This window comes from Orbicella franksi, unplaced genomic scaffold, assembly GCF_964199315.1.
Source record: "Orbicella franksi unplaced genomic scaffold, jaOrbFran1.1 SCAFFOLD_77, whole genome shotgun sequence".
Lineage (NCBI taxonomy): Eukaryota > Metazoa > Cnidaria > Anthozoa > Scleractinia > Merulinidae > Orbicella > Orbicella franksi.
In genome coordinates this window covers 40,201-61,993 of record NW_027670403.1, presented here as the reverse complement: position 1 = coordinate 61,993, position 21,793 = coordinate 40,201, and the positions used below count along the sequence as shown (strand labels likewise).

General features: G+C 39.4%; 1 protein-coding gene across 6 annotated transcripts in view; it reads right to left on the bottom strand.

The window, feature by feature from the left end:
• Nucleotides 1–1,399: 1,399 nt before the first annotated feature.
• The window catches only part of LOC145471403 (uncharacterized), a 25,825-nt gene continuing 5,431 nt past the window's right edge, over nucleotides 1,400–21,793 (bottom strand). The window contains exons 3-13 of one of the 6 annotated variants that reach the window (XM_081454856.1): nucleotides 21,543–21,590; nucleotides 20,582–20,664; nucleotides 19,566–19,619; nucleotides 18,228–18,794; nucleotides 17,164–17,547; nucleotides 14,786–15,019; nucleotides 11,472–11,598; nucleotides 5,981–6,052; nucleotides 5,240–5,311; nucleotides 4,593–4,664; nucleotides 3,492–3,848 (exon numbers count right to left, since the gene is read on the bottom strand). In XM_081454856.1, coding sequence (XP_081310982.1) covers nucleotides 3,689–3,848; nucleotides 4,593–4,664; nucleotides 5,240–5,311; nucleotides 5,981–6,052; nucleotides 11,472–11,598; nucleotides 14,786–15,019; nucleotides 17,164–17,547; nucleotides 18,228–18,288 — 1,182 coding nt within the window. In that variant the 5' untranslated portion in view covers nucleotides 18,289–18,794; nucleotides 19,566–19,619; nucleotides 20,582–20,664; nucleotides 21,543–21,590 and the 3' untranslated portion in view covers nucleotides 3,492–3,688. Of the gene's footprint in view, nucleotides 2,903–3,491; nucleotides 3,849–4,592; nucleotides 4,665–5,239; nucleotides 5,312–5,980; nucleotides 6,053–11,471; nucleotides 11,599–14,785; nucleotides 15,020–17,163; nucleotides 17,548–18,227; nucleotides 19,245–19,565; nucleotides 19,620–20,581; nucleotides 20,665–21,542; nucleotides 21,591–21,793 lie in introns of those variants that run through there. The other 5 variants (XM_081454853.1, XM_081454852.1, XM_081454854.1 and 2 more) reach the window with 5 other exon arrangements.

Sequence of the window (21,793 nt, the reverse complement as noted above, 5' to 3'; positions counted from 1 at the left end):
CTGTTGACAGTAATTGACAGCTGTTGAAATCGGATTGCATTGAAACTGGTGGGCGTGATGCGAAAAACCCAGTTCTTATAGCAGGCGTTCCTTCCCCTTCTTCCTCACGTTTTAATTTTCGCCTCCCTACTCCTTTTCAGTTTACGACTGCAACGCAGGCAAAAGGACTTACACGAGCTATAAAAAAAGAAATAAACATAACTTTTTTTTTTCGTCTTTCTATTTATTTATATAGAATCACTCGTGAAAATTTAGGATAACTTGTGAGAGCCGTGTAAACACTCATTCTCCCACCCTTTCTCCCGCGTTTCTACAATGAATGAGTTGCCAGTAATCGGATACCCGCGTTTGCGCCAAGAACTCTGGGATCGTCAGGGGGCAAACATTGCTAGTCGCTAGAAGGAAATATATGGCGAAAAGTTGTTTTGAGGTACAAGAAAGCGATTTTTGAGAGAGATCAACGCTTTTTCGCCGTCGTTTTTATCGCAAATGGATTTGGGAAATGTTGATATGTGGAATATGTAAGTTTTTCTTTGAATAACCTTGAAATATGTGACAAAATCTACCGATAAACTCCGTTGCTTGCGTGAGGTTTATTGTGAAATTTACATCGCGTAATGGTCTGAAAATATTACAAAATTAATAAGGTATAAATCGAGAGGAAATAACCCAGTAAAGCCTTTTAAGTTGTGTACAGGCTACTTTTGGCTTATTTGAAAGCTCAGTCGTACAAATAATACTGGAAATAAGCCCGGTGGGGATCATTGTACTGTCTGGGGTTGATTTAATTACAAATGAGTCCGCCCGACTCATGCTGTGTGGCTACTGTGTTGCTCAAAGCCTTTGTTTTGCTTTTACAAGCACGTATTTCAGTGATTTTCCTTTTCTATAACAGATCAAGGGTAACTCCTTGAATATATCTCTGAGTATTTGTATTTGAAAGTGCCACTTGTACGTGATTATGCTTTCCAAAGTTTGGTATTGACGGTTGAGTGAAATTGCCCGACACAAAGGGTAGTAGTTCCTTCTGCAATATTCGATTTCTGTTTTAGAGCTTCTTTTCTGTCTTAATATTTAACTTCTCGGAGGGTCTTTTCTACCATTTGCTCCGGGTAGCCTCTCGAGATCAGGCGTGTGTTGAAATTTTCAATATTCTCTACAATGTATTTCACATAAACCTCACGCAAGCAAAAGGGAGTTTATCGGTAAATTTTATCACTTATTTCACGGTTATTCAAACAAAAACTTACATTTTCCATGTATAAACATTGCCAAAATCCATTTGCGATAAAACAACGGCGAAAAAGCGTTGATCTCTCCCCAAAACCATGTTTTTGGGCGTCGAAACAACTTTTCGTCATACATTTCCTTCTAGCAACTTGCAATGTTTGCCCCCTGACGATCCCAGAGTTCTTTTCGCAAACACGGGTATCCGATTACTGGCAATTCCTTCATTCGATAAGACTACGAAAATGATTCCCTATTTCGTCAATAAAATAACAAATGTAATGTTGCTGTTATAATATAATCTTTTTTTTTTTAACATAGGGTTGACCTGTAACTGCCCACCCTTGCGAGTGGAAAATTTGTCAAATGTCTGGAGTATCGAACGATGTAAGTGGATAATAATGTTAACTTTTATTAAAATCTAACCTAGACCATTTGTCTAAACCAAATATTCTCTTTTGCCATGATTATTCCAACCGGTTGTAACCGTCTATTCTTCCAAAAGGAGTAAGCCCAACGTTATGTTTTCAATAAAAAATAGCCTCGCTGTGTCTTTTGGAGTTAAACTTAACAGGATTCTATCGACCACCCTTCACCCACCACCCTCTTGAACAGTTATGAGGAGGGACAGAGGCGGAGTGGGAGGGGGCTGGGCGTTTCGTTGTTATCATTATGCTGGAAAAGAACTGTCCTGTGGATTTTAGTACATTTTTTGGTTGTTACTGCATTTTGACATCTCCCTATTATACCACTGTGTACTGCTGCTTTTAGCTGTCAGTCGTGGCCTGTGAACAGTGTAACAAACGCGCCAATAACGCTTTCAATAATTCTTAGCTTGTAACTGGAAGAAGAAAACCGCTGACGGAACACAGGCTATTCGGCATCTATTCACGCAAACTTGATGCTTTTCTTTTTGGTCGACAAACGGAGAGTAGGAGTTGATAGGGCGCACCACTGTCGTATTTCTGACAGAGACTTCAATAGTATAATATATTTGTCCGTTCAACCCTTTGACTACCAATTTTTCACCCCAAAATGCCATATTTAACCGTTAAATCAGTTCTTTGGCTGCCATGACGCTAAATGGGCCAGTTTTGCTGAAAAAGCTAATTTTTACCAAAAAGATAGATTTCCCGAAGATTAGGTGCAAACACGTGCAATATTTCAAGTTGGTGTAATTCCCCGTTCCGATTTATTTTTCTCTTCCGTTTCCTTTCCTCTTTCTCGGCCCTTTACCTTTCGCTACCTTTTGCGTTGCATATTCTTTCTGACTGCCGTAAAAAGTTGGGTGTTGATTATGGGCAAACCCTAGAAATGGCACCGTGATCTATTATGGATATAGTGAGCCATTTTACCACCACTTTTGCACCAAAACTGATAACGTTGTTTTTCAATCTGCTACGTCACAATGCCGTCGATATCCAAAGCCGACCGTTGTGCGGATAGATCTATCCTAGCTCTACTATCTGCTTATCAGGAATATCTGGTGACATTTCAATTGATGACGTCACAAGTGGTACAAAGAGCACGACCACTCAGGACGTGTATATACGTCCTTGAGAGTCAAAGGGTTAAATTAAGATTGGACCGAAAACAAACTTACAGTTCATCCAACTTTGAAAGATTGGAAAACAATCCCGTGGGCAGTTTTTCAATTTCGTTCTCACCCAGGTACCTGAAATTAGGTAAAATGTTGTTTTTCTATTGTGCATACTTACATAATTATTTTTGCTTATTTAATGTTTTTTTTTTTTTATCTTGTTAACATTTAAAGCAAAGCAAAAAATATGAACGATTATAAACAACAACAACAAAAACAAAGAAGTGGTTTTGTCTTTCCTAGCAAGATAACTAACTCCTTGTGCCTTAACAGTGTTTTTTGGTTTTGCTTTGTTTTGTTTTGTTTTTCGTTTGTTTGTTTGTTTGTTTGTTTGTTTGTTTGCTTTTTCTAAAAGACGGGTAAAGATATCTGACTGAATGCTTAATAGTATAATTAAAAAAATTAATTTTGTTAGTTTTTGTTGTTTTTTTTTTTTTAGCAGCGGAATCTTTGTTAGCGATGGTTTCCATCAGTATAAGCCTTTAAGTTCAGATTGAGGAACAAATAATATCAATTCTGGGCAATGAAAGGGCACGAAAGGGATTAGAATTCTGAAGACATGTAACATTGAAATATTGGAAATCGTTTTGTGTGACAAAGGTTTAACAACTCAAACTTTTTGTAATAACAAAAACGTGTATGAACAGTTCAGAGCTTTCTTTCTTTTCTTTTGTAAATTAAGTTAAAAAAGAGCTAGAAAATGTTGCAAAAGTCATGAATTTTTCTGTACGCAAAGTCGACGTATTCCAATAAGGCTGAATTTAAACAGAAACGTCAATAAATATTCTGCTAATTCTTCCTTAAGGTATCAATCTGTTAACGTTTTATTCTTAATTCATAACAGCCTTGCGTTCGTTATTATCACTTTAACACCATATTGCACAGCAGGAAATAGTGACTTTTTATCATAGAGAACGTATTTTTTATGAGAATATGAAGATAAACGCACAAGCGACGTAATTGAGATGGTCCGGTGAATATCCTTGGAGGAAGACGACGAATGGCATTCTGAGACAGATCCCTGCAAACAAGGAAGGAAAAATAGATACGTTGTAAATATATATTTTTCAGAAAGGCAATAAACACTTGATGTATGTAATCGGGAGATGTTACAGCTTTTGTAGTGATGCAAAGTGGTCTCGTGTAACGCTGCACCAATATACATGTAAACACTCGTTCGATCCCCCAAAATCCCTCTTTCAGCCCAGTCACTCTCCTCCAGCTACCCGCCACCAGTCCCGCATGCTTAGTAACATTTGTTACTGAAGTTCAATGTTTCATTTGGTAATATACATTTAAAGTTGTTTTGGACAATGCATAGCCTATAGAAACGTTAAAAGCAACGTTTATGTGCCTCGGGAAAAAGTCTTTTCTTTCTTTTTCTCGTGACCGCCTGGTATTCTAATAGAGACCGCAATGCAGCCAACGATATCATATCGAAATTCCGAGTAACTCTAAATCACTCGCGTGATCTGTTATGTTGCGCAGCAGTCAATCGCCATATTTCTGGCGTACCACGCGCAAAATTGTGAGCCGTTAGATAGCAAGTAATTTAAGCTGGCTTTTTAAAAGCAACGAAGGCCGGTGTCGTTCGTTCAAAACGTCTTTCAAAGTTACTATACGAGTTGTTTGTAACGTTTTTGTAGGTCAGTGTCAGGCACAAATTTAAAATGTCTTTTGCTAATGTCCATCCCTTACTACAATGTTAGCATATTAAGTTCAATGTGTCATTTATTATGTACAAAACGTATATGGATATACTTACAAGACTTGTAAGCTTGCCAAAGCAGAAAAAACATTTTCTGTCAAATTCTGAATTTTATTTTTCCATAAGTATCTGCAAAACAACAAGGAAGAAAACAACAACTAGGGAGCAGCAACCATAATGTTTATTGTTGAGTTCACTATCGGGGTCCCTTCCCTGCAACTGGTCGCCTGCATGACGAGCCAAGAAAGGTTTGCAATGTCTTGACTTAAAGTATAAAAACTTTGCTTGAATCGTCTTTAACAAGATTTCGGGGGTTTTCTTTTCAAGAGTATATATCTTATTCTATATGGGGCGGTACAAAAAAGCTTGGAAATCATGGAGGCGACGTTGACAATAGTGATACAAAACTGAAAATTCGAAATCTTTATAATTTCGGAATCACTGTGCAACGTATGAAGGACACTTAACATACAAAACTGACTGTCCGTGCCTTAGAGGTAGAGATTAGCTTATTCTGATTGACCCCTTTTGCGTAATTATGAGATATATTGAAGCTTTTGTTTGGTTAAGTTCGTGCCTTATAAGTAAATCTGGCCAAATAATTCAGTTAAGAAAGTAATTAAAAACGTACGCATTTATTAATATTTCTACTATTTTTAAGCGTCTTATAACATTGATCGTATTTTGATGAGCTGCAAACTTACAAGTCTTGCAAATTGAATAAATCTGAAAATACGTCTTCTGATAGCACTTCTATTTCATTTTCACTGACATCACTAGAGACGGTAAAGAAAATTATTTTCAATAAAGTATGGCTATGGTAGAATAAAGGTTATGCTATTGTTGAACCACTCCTCAGGTTGGTAGTGTGGGGAGGGGGATGGAATCTGCTACCGTTAACCGCTTAAGACTAATAAATTACAAAGTGGTTGGTATGCAGCAGTAAACGTCAGAGAAAAAGCTCACTCAGATGATGAATGAACATCCAGGTTATAAAATTTGTCTTGTTTTCGAAACAAAGCATTCATCGGATATCGCTCTACCCTTGCATGACAAGGAAAATAAAAAGAAGAAGTGGAAAGATAAAAAAATAAATAAATAAACCCCAAAACAGTACATAGAAAAGTAGGGGAAAAGCAACTTCCGCTTTAGCGTACTCTTCTCTTGTTTGTTCTAACTTGAGGACCAGATTAATTCCCTTGATTTTATTTGTGAAGAATTAAATGAACTTAAGGCTGAAAAAGTGAGTTTTTTGTATCTTCGATAATAGGCAAAAAATATAATAAAAACAATAAAAAATAGCACGTGATGACAAAGGTTACATTTGAACAGGTTCCTTGGTAGAGTGTTCTTTTAACCAAGTTCGAGTCATTCGATTTTTTATTTCTCCCAGGATTCCCAGGAAGGAGCCTGTTCACAGACACTTATTGCTATTGGGTACTTACAGGCTTTTAATCGCAACCATGTGTCGGAAGGCTTCTTTAGGTATGTAAGTTATCATGGTCCCTTTTATATTGCTAATTCATAAAGACAAACACGATATTAGAAGTGTTACGTGCCACATGACCATCAAGGACACCCGTAATAATTTAAGGGTGGACCTTATATTTATAATTAGTTAAGGTCTCTCGTCTCACAGTGAAAAAAGGGGCTGAAGTTGCTTACAGCCAGAGATTTACAACACAAGTTTTATGAGTTTAACATCTGCAACTTGAGGTAGGCCATATTTTTAATTCAAATTTTCTCTTTACGTTTTCTTATGCCCTCCGTTGAATTGCAAAGAGATGTGATCTTTTCTGACGTGAAACATTGCTCACAGCAATTCGTGAATAACGTTATTGCAGTGCATTTCCGAACACCCGGACGTAACAGATGTGGAGCGATAGCTTTCCCCAGTGCCTAGAAACCACAAGCCAATTGCCACAAGCTTTTCTCTCGGTACCGCTGTCAGGAATAGAGTTTCTTTTTTGTTATAAATGGTGGAAGAATACGAAAAAGCGCTTTAAAAGCCTCAATGCTCATTCGGAAGTGGAAGTGAGGGTTGTCCAATACACCCAACTAGAGTCGATTCGTGTTTTAAGGTTGACAATTCGACCAACCGGATGTCGATTCGAGGACCCTCTTTGATGGAATCGACACGAGTCGTATCCCTTGCTGTCGATTCGTCACACCGGAAGTCGATTTGCGCGAGACTTTGTAAATATAGCGCATCTGGGCTTTGAGGGTGGGTTGAAAATGTTATCGAATCGACACGAATCGTATCCCTTGCTGTCGATTCGTCACACCGGAAGTCGATTTGCGCGAGACTTTGTAAATATAGCGCATCTGGGCTTTGAGGGTGGGTTGAAAATGTTGTCGATTCGACACGACTCGATCGAATCGACACGAATCGTATCCCTTGCTGTCGATTCGTCATACCGGAAGTCAATTTGCGCGAGACTTAGTAAATATAGCGCATCTGGGCTTTGAGGGTGGGTTGAAAATGTTGTCGATTCGATACGATTCGATCGAATCGACACGAATCGTATCCCTTGCTGTCGATTCGTCATACCGGAAGTCGATTTGCGCGAGACTTAGAAAATATAGCACATCTGGGCTTTAAGGGTGGGTTGAAAATGTTGTCGATTCGACACGATTCGATCGAATCGACACGAATCGTGTCCCTTGCTGTCGATTCGTCATACTGGAAGTCGATTTGCGCGAGACTTAGTAAATATAGCGCATCTGGGCTTTGAGGGTGGGTTGAAAATGTTATCGAATCGACACGAATCGTATCCCTTGCTGTCGATTCGTCACACCGGAAGTCGATTTGCGCGAGACTTTGTAAATATAGCGCATCTGGGCTTTGAGGGTGGGTTGAAAATGTTGTCGATTCGACACGACTCGATCGAATCGACACGAATCGTATCCCTTGCTGTCGATTCGTCATACCGGAAGTCAATTTGCGCGCATCTGAGCTTTAAGGGTGGGTTGAAAATGTTGTCGATTCGACTCGATTCGATCGAATCGTGACGCCTTTCCTTCGAAGAATTCTCTTTAATTGCCTGAGACTTAAACTTGTACCATGAACTAACAGTAAAAAGGATATAATTTCAACATAGTTCAAACCAAGATCAAAATACTGTTGTACTAACGAGTCTCTCCCCTGGTAAGCCACTCCAAGAGCGGGAAGATAAGATGGCAATACCGCATTAACGGCTTCAAAATTGGAACAAAACACCACCAAAGAAAGTGAAAAAGCGGCTAGCTTGCGATCTTTAAAATTGCAGCCACAAACGTTGCTAACAGATCCAGATAAAGGAGTAAACGCCTGCATCATACGTGTAAACCGTTAACGTTGGCCATGTGCTAACGAGTTATACAATATATGATTTGCCGAGTTCTCGTGTTCACGTGTTATAATTCGAGATCTCGTGTTACTAAGTCGAGATCACGCATTATAAGTCGAGATCTCGCGTTATTAACACAAGATCTCACATTTTAAGTCAAGATCTGGCGTTATTAACACGAGATCTCACATTATAAGTCGAGATCTCGTGTTACGAAGTCGAGGTCTCGCGTTATAAGTCGAGATCTCGCGTTGCTAAGTCGAGATCTCGTGTTGTAAGTCGAGATCTCGCGTTACTAAGTCGAGATCTCGTGTCATAAGTCGAGATCTCGCGTTTCTAAGTCGAGATCTCGTGTTGTAAGTCGAGATCTCGTGTTACAAGTCGAGATCTCGCGTTACTTAGTCGAGATCTCGTGTTACTGAGACCCAAACGAAATCAACAGTAATATTTTGGTTAGAAAAAAAGATACTCAAATCCAGATGGCCCTTACGGGCCACCGTAGTTTGATGATCCGGACAGTGTTCTAGTAAAGTACACAAACCAGCGTCAATATTCCGTGGAAAACGCCATAACGGCCGTCTTTTTGTAAACATATATTACGAGCTTTAACTATAATGTAGAAATAAGAAACAGGTTATCAGAAAGGATTGTGAAGTAATAATAAATTAACCAATCCATCCAGTTATAAAAAAGCTTGGGCTCTGTTACCAATCGTTGTTGGGAACAAAGCCAAAGCTTTTCTAGTGAAGAAAGCACACATCGAATTGAAGAATAACATTTCAATATCACTGGATTAACATTAGGTAGTTAAATTAGGTAATTTCTGTATACGCGAACAACGTGAAATTAACGTGCGCGTACAAGAAGAATCCTGTGACCAAAGAGAGCGTGTGGTCAAAGTATTCCGCCTTTAAACAAACCGTTGGCCACGGGCGAATCGTGTGGATGGATGGATGGATGAATGAATGAATGAATGAATGAATGAGTGAATTAACTTTATTGAAATGCCAGTATTTTTAACCTAATGACAGGTCCTCAACCCTATTATACCTTCCGCGAGTCGACTTCCGGTGAAACGATTCGACTTTGCAAGGCCGATTCGCGACGAATCGTGCGAATCGACTCGAATCGCAACAATTTCACACTCCCAGTTATTGCCTAGCGCGAGTCGACTTCCGGTGAGACGATTCGACTTTGCAACGCCGAATCGACTCGAATCGCAACAATTTCACACCCCCTGTTATTGCCTATCACAAGTCGATTTCCGGTGAGACGATTCGACTTTGCAAAAGACGATTCGCGACGAATTGGGCGAATCGACTCGAATCGTCAAAAAATTCACACCCCAGCTACTGCCTACTGCGAGTAGACTTCCAGGGAAACGATTCCACTTTGCAGGAAATATTCCCGACCAATCGAGTCGTTTCGTTAAGTGCTTCACCGAATCGACCGAAGTTTGTCGCCACGTTTTTAGAACGACAAACGTTCATTTATCATTATTTCACGGGTATCGACTTCCGGTGGTGCGGATCGACTCCCAACCTCGTTCCCAGGGTCTCTCATCTTACCGCCCCCTGGAGCGAGCGAAGAGGGCGGTAAGATGAGAGACCCTGGGAACGAGGTTGATCGACTCCGTTCGAATCGAGTCGAATCGTTAAGTACCTCACACGAGTCGACTCAAGTTTGTCGTCACGTTTCAAGAACGAGTAACGTTCATGTATCATTATTTCACGGTCTTGACTTCCGGTGGTGCGGATCGACTCCGTGCGAATCGAGTCGAATCGTTAAGTACCTTACACGAATCGACTCAAGTTTGTCGTCACGTTTCAAGAACGAGTAACGTTCATGTATCATTATTTCACGGTCTTGACTTCCGGTGGTGCGGATCGACTCCGTGCGAATCGAGTCGAATCGTTAAGTACCTTACACGAATCGACTCAAGTTTGTCGTCACGTTTCAAGAACGAGGAACGTTCATGTATCATTATTTCACGTGTCTTGACTTCCGGTGATGCGGATCGACTCCGTGCGAATCGAGTCGAACGTTCATGTATCATTATTTCACGGGTCTTGACTTCCGGTGATGCGGATCGACTCCGTGCGAATCGTGTCGAATCGTTAAGTACCTCACACGAATCGACTCAAGTTTGTCGTCACGTTTCAAGAACGAGGAACGTTCATGTATCATTATTTCACGGGTCTTGACTTCCGGTGATGCGGATCGACTCCGTGCGAATCGAGTCGAACGTTCATGTATCATTATTTCACGGGTCTTGACTTCCGGTGGTGCGGATCGACTCCGTGCGAATCGTGTCGAATCGTTAAGTACCTCACACGAATCGACTCAAGTTTGTAGTCACGTTTCAAGAACGAGAAACGTTTATGTATCATTATTTCACGGGTCTTGACTTCCGGGAATGCGGATCGACTCCGTGCGAATCGTGTCGAATCGTCAAGTGCCTCAGACGAATCGACTCTAGTTGGGTGTATTGGACATGAATGTCGGAAGTGCTCTCTATAAAAGTTATGCACGACAGAATGAAACCATCGCTGATACGAGGACGATTTATTTGACCGTGATGGAGAACATTTTGACGTCTACGCAAAAATCAGCATCCTGTTGGAAAAACTCACCCGTGGAAATTTGCATAGTGTTCATAGGAAGGAAGAAAGACTGCCCTAACTGTGAGTATAGGTAAACGAAATAAAAGAAAAAAAGAATCTAGGAAGTTAGAACAAGGTCCTCGAAGGCTGTCAGTTTGTTGTTTTGATAACACATTTCAGTGCGGCCGCTCAATCATAAAATATAACCCCATTACATGTATTTCATCATAACCAACCTCTAACCGAGTTAAGTTATTTGGAAATTTTAACCAGGTTAGTGCGGCGGCAGCCAGTCTTTTTAATCTTGATGGGAAATCTAATATGTCTTCTATCTGTCCTCCAAAAGGTCGAAAGGAAATTTCAAGTAAACTATAGTTAAGGACGTTCGCGATAATTGTTTCTGCGCATCCTTACTGCGCACGTAAATTCACACCTCACGTCATGCATCGAGCGGGCGAGCTAAGTAATTTAACGATCTTGGACGTGAGGTGACCCCTATTTTTCTTTTGATGGATCATTTCCTAAGGTTAGCAAAAAAATGAACAAAATCTATCGATTACAAGTTTTAATTTTTTTTTGCAAAATGCACCATCGAATTCCGTTCTTGTTAGTCCTTCGTTTACCTGTGCGGCGGTTTCAAATGCCTCTTGAAGGGTTTTGCCATTATTTACGCCACAGACACTCCTCCACAAAATATGCTAAAGATCGTTTGCTGCCGTTGAGTCACCTTCGACATTTTAAACTATAAACCCCTGCAGACCATGTTGAATTACGTGCGCCAATTTTTCAAAATCAGGGTAGTTTTCCACACGTCTTATCTCTGAAACGAAGTCGGTGACCCCTAATTTTTCTGCATTTTTGACAAAAGTAGCTTGTTATCTGACTGCAGTAAAAATTTTAAATAAATCTATCCACTGGAAATTTTTCGCACGAACGTCCTTAAGTCAAATAACAACATCATGGCTGATACACATAACGATAATCTAATAAGAGAGTACACTTACAGGTTTGTAGTCGTCGTTGGAAGACATTTAAAGATGTCAACTGATGAATTTGACGTCCTGCACTGAACTTGGTTTTCAACTTGGCCGTTTGCTTTCTTACCATTGCTAACACACAGATTTCTGCAATCTGGATGTAAATGAAGGAATTAAGAGCGTGACCGATAACAGAACACAAATGCCTGGTTCGATGAATGAATGATTATGACCGAAATGGTAGGTCAAAATATCTTATTCTCTCTACGTTAGGGCGAGACCCTGCAAAAATGACATTTTGACTGTTATTTATGCATATTTAATTAGCTCTGTGGTTTATTATTTCTACAACAAAAACCACCATGTGAAAGTGTACTCCACTCCTTGTTTCTGCTTATAGAATTCATTCTGGTAGGTAAAATAGGTACTTGGAAGACACATCTCAAGTAAGGTGAATAATTGTGGTACATCCAGGGGACACCTCTCCGGTAGACTTCGGTCATCTTCCAGCTTAGCTCTGACAACTGGCATAACATCTCGTAAACAACGCCGAAGTATCGTATGACTCGAATTTCCTTCCAGGAGGAAGTCCCGCGTTGTTTTGACAAAATCCTCTCTGTTGATGATGTGGTGACCTTTGAGACCAACAAGAAGTCTTTATATCTTGTCAAAGAACATGGCAGTATTGTACATCACGCTACCAATGCTCGAGTCTATTGGTCGTAGCGGAGAGTCTTTCTTGCGGATCTTGGGAGGATCGTAGAATTTACGAATTTTTAACGCTGTGTGGTACAGCTGAATGTGTAGAGAGTCTACAAAGAGCCTCAATGAGGTCCTCAATTTCTCACATATATCTAGAATATAGTCGCCAATCGTTATATGGAACAGACAGAGCTGAGTGTTGGATACCGCCCCCACCCCTCTAGCTAAGTGGTTAATCATTTTTATAATAACATTGAGACTGAAAATGGCGAATGCTGAGCCCCGGGGGTGGGGGGGGGGGGGCGCCTACTCCCAGAAAAATTGGGTAGGGGTGTGCGGCCCGCTTCCCAAAACCCTTACCCTATTTATGACTAAAATCTGCGATAAAATTCGAAACCCTATTTATGACCTGACCCTTAGATCAAAACCCTGTTTCAGACCTGCTTTATAATTAGTTCCCTAGTTCAGACAAATGTTAAACTACCGTGAACATAATTTGTGAAGGGCTTTTGTTGGTTTTTTTTTCGATAATGATGAAAAAGTGGCTTTTTCTTAGAAACATACCCATATCAAGGCTAGAGTGCGAAAACCATACCCTATTTATGACCAAAATGGACAAAATCAGCTAAAATCAATACCCTATTTATCACCAAAACAGCTGAAAAACTATACCCTTTGGGGTCGCACATACCTATTTAGGCCGTATAAGGGAGTACCCCCCCCCCCCCCTCAGGGATGCTGAGAATACACCCACGGCTGAGATTTAATCAAGAGCATTTTCGTTTTGGGTGTTGATGGAAAATATAATGCAATAAAATAACACAAAGTTTTCAGATGAATTTTATTTTGCCACTGGAAAGTGAGGTGTATTTCTTCCTTAATCAAACAAAACTAGTACTAGATACAAGATTCTATCAAGCTGGTGACATCTGTGAAACTGAAATGCATTCAGTATATACTCCGAATTTGTAATCTAAGAATGTTCTTAGCCTAAAGTCGGTAGAAAAATAAGAATATCCGCACTGGCTATAAAAAATATACATTCCTATTTATTGATAAAAAAGAAATTTGTATTGATGTATTGACGACTTGGAAAAAAAGAAAATCACGAATACCCATTGAACTCTTTTCCTATCATTTCAATGTCACTGATCCACACATTCAGTTCCGCTTCGGAGGAAGAAAAGAACTAAACATGTGAACATGTGAACCAAGATGAATCAACGATTGTCTGTTTACCGGAAAACGACTCATTCTGATCAGCACCTGAATTTCCATTTTAACCTTCGTCCGCAACATAACAGAGCTGTGGATAACACAAACTCTGCCACTTCGAGTTCAGTTCTTTCTTTCTGAAGCGGGCGAGCGAAGGATAGCGCCTGGGATAAGCAAAACATGGGGAGAAGTGGGGAGAGAGTGAGCAAGAAGGGGCAGGGGGTCATCCCCTCCTCCCGGCTCCTTATTTTTTGCATTTGCCCGCAGCTTTGTTCCCTTCTCGTGCTTTTTTGGAAACGCCCGCTACGCAGGCTAACAAATATCCAGATAGGATGCTAACAATATTTAACAATGGATCACTGGCACGAAAGATTCCAAAGATTATCTTAACAGGATAATATAATATAGAGTGTCGTTCATCAAGGTATCTTCGGAACACCTACAAAGAGCATTTAAATCACACTAGATCCCACCCGTCCATAAGCCTTTCAGTTCTCTGATTTATGCCTCTCAATTTTCTCTCCGCAACACACCCCCCCCCCCCCCCGTACTACCACCATCACCAAGGCCCAAACAAAAGTGATTAAAACCGTTCTTAACATTCCCATTTTTATTGTGGCCGATAATGTTCCAGATGACCCAAAAAAGAACCAAGCCTTTGACTTAAAAAGAGCGGCTCGACATTATATCTTCAAAGATGGCACAAGGCGTTGCTGTGGGTTTTTAAACGAATCAGTATGTTTATAGCAGCAGTGATGGCTCTCCGTGGATGCTGAACGACATTTGAGTAGCTTTCTCGCTTGTCTATATCTGAAATTTTGAGGGGGCACCAAAATCCAAGAATGAAAGAGCACAAAATCGTGTCAAAGTAACATAAATGCTGTACTTATTTCTTATTTGCATTTCATTTTCCACATTTTCGTATTAGGCCACCATCATGGATTTGGTAACTGTGGAGGGTTGGGGCAAAGAAAAATATACCCATGAAGTAGGCGTGAGGTGGACAAATTCGTGAGAGTGGAGGGGAAGGAAACATTCGTTATTCCAACTGCCCCACACACTCCTCTCCCCACCCTCCGGACTCTGTCCCAACCCTCTACTAATCAAGCATTTATTTACAATGTAAAATGGCGGCATCGAAAACCTGGTCTATCGAACGATCCGTTCCAAAATAACGCCTGCACTGCAGGCTAATTTTGACCTGTCATTTTCACCATAATCATTTACTCACCAAGCCCAACAGTTTTGTCAAGTTTGAGAGAAGTGATTTGAGCTGTATCATCCCAGCCCCTGTGGGGTTCTCTATGGGCAAACTCTTAGTCACTCTCATCCCTTTTATTTTACGAAGGGAAAGAAAAAAGATTTAAATGGCTGACCAAAACCAAAGAATTTCATCGTAGTTCCTACCGGAGAATATATCTTACCTACAATAGTAACCGGTAAGTCTTTGGTGTCGTTACCAGCTTCATTACTGGCCACACATGAGTAGTTTCCAGTTTCATTTAAGCGAGTCATTACCAAACCAGTTCCATTAGCCAATAACGTGGAGTTCTTAAAGATGAATATGTTGATTGGTGGGTAACCTTCAGCAGAACACCAAACAAAGTGATGTGGTGCTGCCCGCACAAGTGGGTGTGTGATCAATATTTTCGGTTTATCTGCATAAGCAACAGTATTGTATAAACAACAACAACAACAACAAACACAATAGGTCCTTTGTAGCTTGGGGCACGTGACAAAAAATTTTGATTTAAAAAAATAGATTATGGACTATAACTTAAAGAATGCCATAAATGGAAAGAGCATATCGAAATCATAATAAACTTTGGGTTTGAATTTTGGGTACACAATAGCGCCGCGTAACTTTCTTTTTATGGTTATTTCAATTGTCTGTAGCTCTGAGGCTCTTTTGTTATTACAATCGACTCCCGATAACTCGAACCCTCAAGGGAAATTGAGAAAGGTTCGAGTCATCGGGAGTTCGAGTTATCGGAAGTTGAGAACAAATAACAGCAAATAAGGAAAAAGCGGTGTTTAATCAAATTTAATTACAGAATAGAGAAGTCGATTGAAAATAAAACAATTCGTCTCTAAATTACTGTATAAATCGGAACGTAACGTAATGTGAAAAATAAAACAAAGGAAAGCAGCAGGGAGAAGCCCAGGAAATGTGAACTGTACAGGTTTTTCAAAGAGGACAATGTCGGGCTACTGGTACAAAGCTACTGGTACTGGTACTGGCTACTGGTACAAAGCTCATGCTCATGGTTCGAGTTATCGAGGTTGAAATTATATAGAAAATGACTTGAAGGGGAACGAAAATTGCTTCGAGTTAGCGGGAGGTTCGAGTTATATCGAGGGTTCTTGTTACCGAGGGTAAAATTACAGTAAATGTATGACGGAAATCCAGGGGAAACCGATTTTGGTTCGAGTTAGCGCGAGGTTCGAGTTTGCGAGGGTTCAAGTTATCGGGGATCGACTGTATTACAAAGGTTTGAAAGAACCGACGTTCAGCTAATTTCCGAGCGCGAGATTCAAAACCGTCGTTAATGACAAGTTGATGACAAAATCAACCCTTCTCGGGGTGGGCAAAGGATATAGGAACCCGACATCAATGGCAGATTTACCGAGTCCCCTGGCAATAACAAGTAAGTTTATACGACAGTTTGAATATTCGGAAGATGTAGAGGATTTCAATTGAAAATGTTTTGGGAGAACAAAGTCTTGCTCTTCAACGACTCAGTTTCCATGAAATCTCCTTGTTTGAATTAAACACACGAACTGCCATAAAATCTCATTCTCCGCATTATTTATCAGCTCTTTCCGAAGACCTGTGCGGGGTCAGAACAGTTGGGCACACTGATGGCGTCAGCGTTCTGTCAGCCGAATTGTTTGACTCGCACACGTGATTTGGATACAGAATCCAAAGTATGCCAAACTTCGTTTAAAAACGAACCGATGATTGTGAAGAATCCAGATTAAAGAATAAATTAAAACCGTCTAATAAAGTTGCGAAAAGCTGTGGACCTCTTAGGAAACTTAGTATTTTTTGATTGTTTAGTTTCGAGTTTAAGCAGCAAGAACTGTCATAAGAATGAGCAACAAGACGATAACCCCGCCGAGTGGAGATCTTTGATACTGGGCTTACATATTTAATCAAAACATTCCGCTGCACCTCCCGATACTTTATGATCGAGACCGCGAAGCTCTCTTTATGGCCACACTAAGAGGTACTGTTTGAATTGTAATCCCTCAAAAAGCCGAAACCGTGTAGCTAACAAGGTTGAAAAAGTCTTAAACATCCCATAGGATTAAAACTTTCCAATAAAAAGTGCCCATCTTAATCTGGTAGTTTTCTGACATTTTCTGATTTTCTCCAACTTCACTGGCCTATTTCAGCGAAACAAGGTTGACCTATGATCGCACTGTAAATAAACAAACCTTGATACAGCTTAACAAAATAATTTACCGAAGTGTTTTATTTCAATTGATTTCTATTACCTATATTTCTTTTACGAAGTCGTTGATCCAAACTAGCAAACTTTCAGTAAACCCTGTACGTATAAATAAGGAACTTCTAATGTCCACACTTATACGTTTTACGTCTGTGACTGCGCATACAGACTGAGTGATAACAGTTCTAACTGTAGTGGCTCCCTGAATAATAACGTTTGTCATCAATTTTATATTCACTAGACTTGATTCCTGCGGAACAAACTAAGAAAGAAAATAAAACGAGCAACATTTCTCATATTGATTTTAAATTGATCCGGTGAGTTGTACATGCACGTAACAAGCTTACCTTTGGTTGTCTTAAATGTGTAAACACCCTTTAAGTTGCTAAGATACTCCCTCCACCATATATGCGTAAATCGTAGCTTCACCAACATAAACCGGCCACTTGACTGTATGGTGAAAGGTCGCCTTGCTCCGGTAAAAACCCCTAAAGAGGTGTCAGTTGTGGTTCGTCCATCATAGATTTGCATGTATGGATGTACCCAATACCATCCAAACAATCGTAGATCAGATAACTGAAATGTCTCAAATTGCAACCTGACGCTGTGGTTCAGTGGTGCCGTGATGACCCAGATGGACGTTTCACAGTCTTCAGGGGATTTAAATTCGGAACTGATGGACTCGCCAGAAGATCCATTAACGACAAAGTTGCATGTTTTTGAAAACACATCTATACAGGAAGATACCTCAATATTAGATTATTGCACAAATACAACCATTTAAGCACGGTATTTTACTATCGCAATGGGAACTTGTGGAACGAGTCGATCACAATTTTATCTTAATTTCTTGAGAGTCATTTTTGACAATGGGAAGCGTGCGCAGGATTCAGTACTCATCATGAACAGTTTAATGTAAATCAGATATAGGTCTTTTAAAACAGACTAGCTGTAATTCATGGTTACCTTATATGTGAAAATTTTCTGTCGATTTATAATACGGTGGAATTCCGATTTCTGGAACCCCCCATTTTTTTTCCGACTCTCCCGATAACTCGAACCAAAAGTCGTTTCCTCTCATCAGTCGAACACTATAATTATAACTATAACTATACAACTATCCAATACTTCGAACCAATTTTTGTTTCCCCTGGAGGTTCAAAAAATCGGGATTCCACTGTATTTTAATTGTTCTATATCTTTCGCACCCGTGCATTTATGCAAAAATAAATCAAACATTTTGGTCAGGATGCCATTATCCTTGCAGTAGGACTTCAATGTGCGCCAATTTGTTTGCACGGATAATTTCAAAGGGTTTCTATAGTCCACTATCTTGAGGTTTTACCCATACAACTGCAACATTAATGAACCTTACGTATTATTTTGATAGTACTGTCCACAAATGACTTACCTTGCGGTTTGCACAATAATATTGCAAACAAGACTGGTGCTGTAGAAAGCCAGCGTTGCATCTTTAACTCAGTGGAACAACTCCAATGATATGAACTGAAATGATATGAATGCTCAGTATCAAGTATGGTAGATAAATCTGTGAGCGGCAAAGCTGCGTAGCACAGATTTAAACATGTATATGAAAACACCTTCCACCTCGAGCAATGCTTTAATCCAGGGCCAACTGCAAGTCACAGTTTTTGTCAATATAGTCATATTATTTTAAGTTTTCCACTCTTCCAAGTTTTATGCAAAACGATTTCGTTGGACCGTTGACTTGATCGTTTTCCATAGAGGATTCTCTGGATTCATACCTTTTGTTTATGCGCAGTTACAGAGCAGTTATGTTCTTGGAACATTGGACTGATAAAACATCGCTCATAAACGAGAAAAGAGCGGCAGTCCTCTAACTAGAAAGGTAAAAACGTTAACAGCAGAAAAGAAAAACCTTCACGGAAACTTTACACTAACCTATATAATAAGAATCCTCCCCAGTGAAATTTCTCTCCAAGGCACCGGCAACTTACTGAAAAGAGAAAGACGAGTTTAATAGTTTGAGCAAACATGTGTAAAACAGCTTTGTACGTCTATAAACAGATAATCGGAAGCAAATCTGTAGTTATACATCGCGCAAGTTCTTTATACAATATTTTTTCTTTCCACTCCGAATAAATTTTTCTTTGGAAATTTCTTGAAAATCAACTTGATTGCATTCGAATCGTCAATAGCCTTTAAACGCAACGAAATCCTCACTGTAAAATTCCGTGGTTAACTTTGAAGAGTTTATTCACTTTTCAACGGTATTTTTGTTTCTTTGAGTCGACGAAGGTCCAGTCGAAAATGGTCTCGTTGTGATTCCAGATAAATTTAGAATGTTGAGAACATAAGAGTGTTGTCTCAACAAACTAACGTAATCGCTTGTAAGAACTAAATAGCGCTTTACTTGGTATCGAACATCGAAATTGACTTCGCATTTACCAAACGTTTACTAAAAAAAACAAATTATAAAAGTACAACGCTTGTCAGATTGAAATGCGTGTTTCCACAGATAAACTTCTGTCATCGTCAGTTACAGCAGAATGAATGTGAATATCTGAATACTGACTTCTCATTTAATTCTGAAGCTTTCTGAAAGGGAGATTATCACAACATTGGAAGTAAAAACTCAGCGGGAAACAATGTTCTTTTGACATCTTCAGTGAAAACAGTTACCAGATCACTTAAAAGAAAACAAAACTAAACTAAACGGAACAAAACAACAACATAAAAAAGAGTTTAAATTTTGTTTTCGGCTTACCTCAACTGCAAACAAGATGCTAGGTTACTTTTCTTGTGAAATTCATTGTTTGAACTAAAATATGTTTGAGAAAAGCATATGTACAACTGAAACATATAAAATGAAAAAGGTAGAAGCGAATACGCATTTATTGACGCGGAAGTGTATTTTGTATGATTCTCCATTCAGTACAAATTACTTTGTCGACATATCTTGTAGTGCATTCCTCAACAGCTCCAGACAGGCGCAGAATCTATACAATAACGCGATTAGTAATAGTATTTGGACTGAGTGAAGTACAATTCAGGAAGTAATCGCGCGAGTAATTTCAAAATTGGACGAACGCAAAGCGCGAGGCCGATTTGAAATTACGAGCACGATTACTCCCTGAATTGTTCAACACGAGGTCCAATTACTAATTAATCGTATCTATAACAAATTTCAGACTTAAAAATGTCTTTTGAGAACTTCTTTTGAGCGAAAACGTCTGTAACGCTTTTCATGAGTTTTCAAAGCTGTACGAAACAGTGCGAAGGAAGCCATTAAAGAGCGCGTAATTGACGTGCGAATCACGTGGGTATCCAATATTACAGGTATCCAATTACGAAAAGTTCAAATTGGATACCTGTAATTGGACACCCCCGTGATCGCGCGGCGATTACGTGACAAATAGGCGCTCGGAGAACCAATCACGATCGAGAATTTTGTTATAGATATGATTAACTAAGAAATACTTTCAAATATAAGAAAAATTTCCGTTTCTCGCAGTGCAAAGAGAACGTTTAGAACATATTACCATTATTGTATGTAAGCGCCTAAGTAATTGACTATAATTTTAATGTAAGGTCGAAAAAAACTTTCCACAAGGTTTTGAAAATTCCTAGGATTGTGAGACTCCTTAAACGAGCAATTTTTTAATAGTAATGAATATAAAAACATAGTAGATCTCGACAGCAAAACAATGTTCTTTAAACCAAAAGGATGATATCTACAGTAGACATTCTCAAGAAAAAATGTTGACAAAGACTTCAACTCACCTTGATATCAAACTTTACATCCTGGTGAGTGGTCTCTGAGTAAACTAACCCAGTCACACTTCGAAGAAAAGTACAATGTTGGTCTAATGTACAAATAACAAATGTTCAGTGTAAACAAGATGCAAACAAGATGTCACGCGCGCAAGGCGGATTTCGGTGAGTACTGCTCCACCGATAGATTAGTTTCACCAACAACGCAACTAGTTCGGAACTTTATATTTCCCCAAGACTTCCTTTCAGCTGCTTTACAATGTCATTTCATTCTTATGAGGGTAGACAGAGTTTATCCGAAACACGCGATGAGGACAAAAGTTATCGCGTGAAGCGTGAAAAGCGACTAAAAGACATACGTGATGAGTGAATTATTTTTTACGAAAAAAGCACCGTAAACACAACCTAAGAACTACATCTAGAAAACGTAAAATCTGTGCTTGAAACGGGATCACAGCCTCGCGTTTCCTACCTACCCTTTCTTAATAAATGAATAATTTATGTTTCTTGATTATCAACGAGAAAAAGCGAGTTATCAGCTTATTTTACTCCTATTTCATGTTCGGACATCGCACATTTTAAAACAACCTCAAATTGAAGTCTTCGAAAAGCGAGAAACTAATTATTATTCTGCGACAAATAAAATTGAGCTCGTACTCGGAAAGCTAAAAGTCTGCTGCCTCGAAGACTTGGTTTTGGATCAAAAAAGTGCTGACAGCCTAATATTATGTCAAGTTAATTCGCTGCACGAGCTAAAACCCTGAAAAGTGTTAATCGAGTTTAAAACTGTCAGCTAAATTCACTCAGGATTGTGAACAACACTTCCCTTGGCTTTCAAATGTTTAACTGACTTTGATTGTTGATTTCGAACAGCTATCCGATTATAGCCATGGATGTGTTTTCCCCAGCGTACAGGATATACGCACAGTAAAAATTACCTGATAAAAAGTTTAGAGAGTCTTCAACTTACCTTGTTAACAGGAAACTTTGGGTTTAAAGGCAAGGGAAAATAGTCACACTGTAAAGAGATAAGGTTGGTTTAATTCAAGAAATATAAAAAATTTCACTTCAAGTAATATGATGTTAAATAATTGTAAATTAAATACTGTCGCTCTTTTGTTTCGCTCCGTTAAGGATACTGCAATTACCCTGCTGTAAATAAAACTACAAATTGCACACTTGGGGTCGACACGCAAGTAACTCGGCCATTTTTGTATTAAG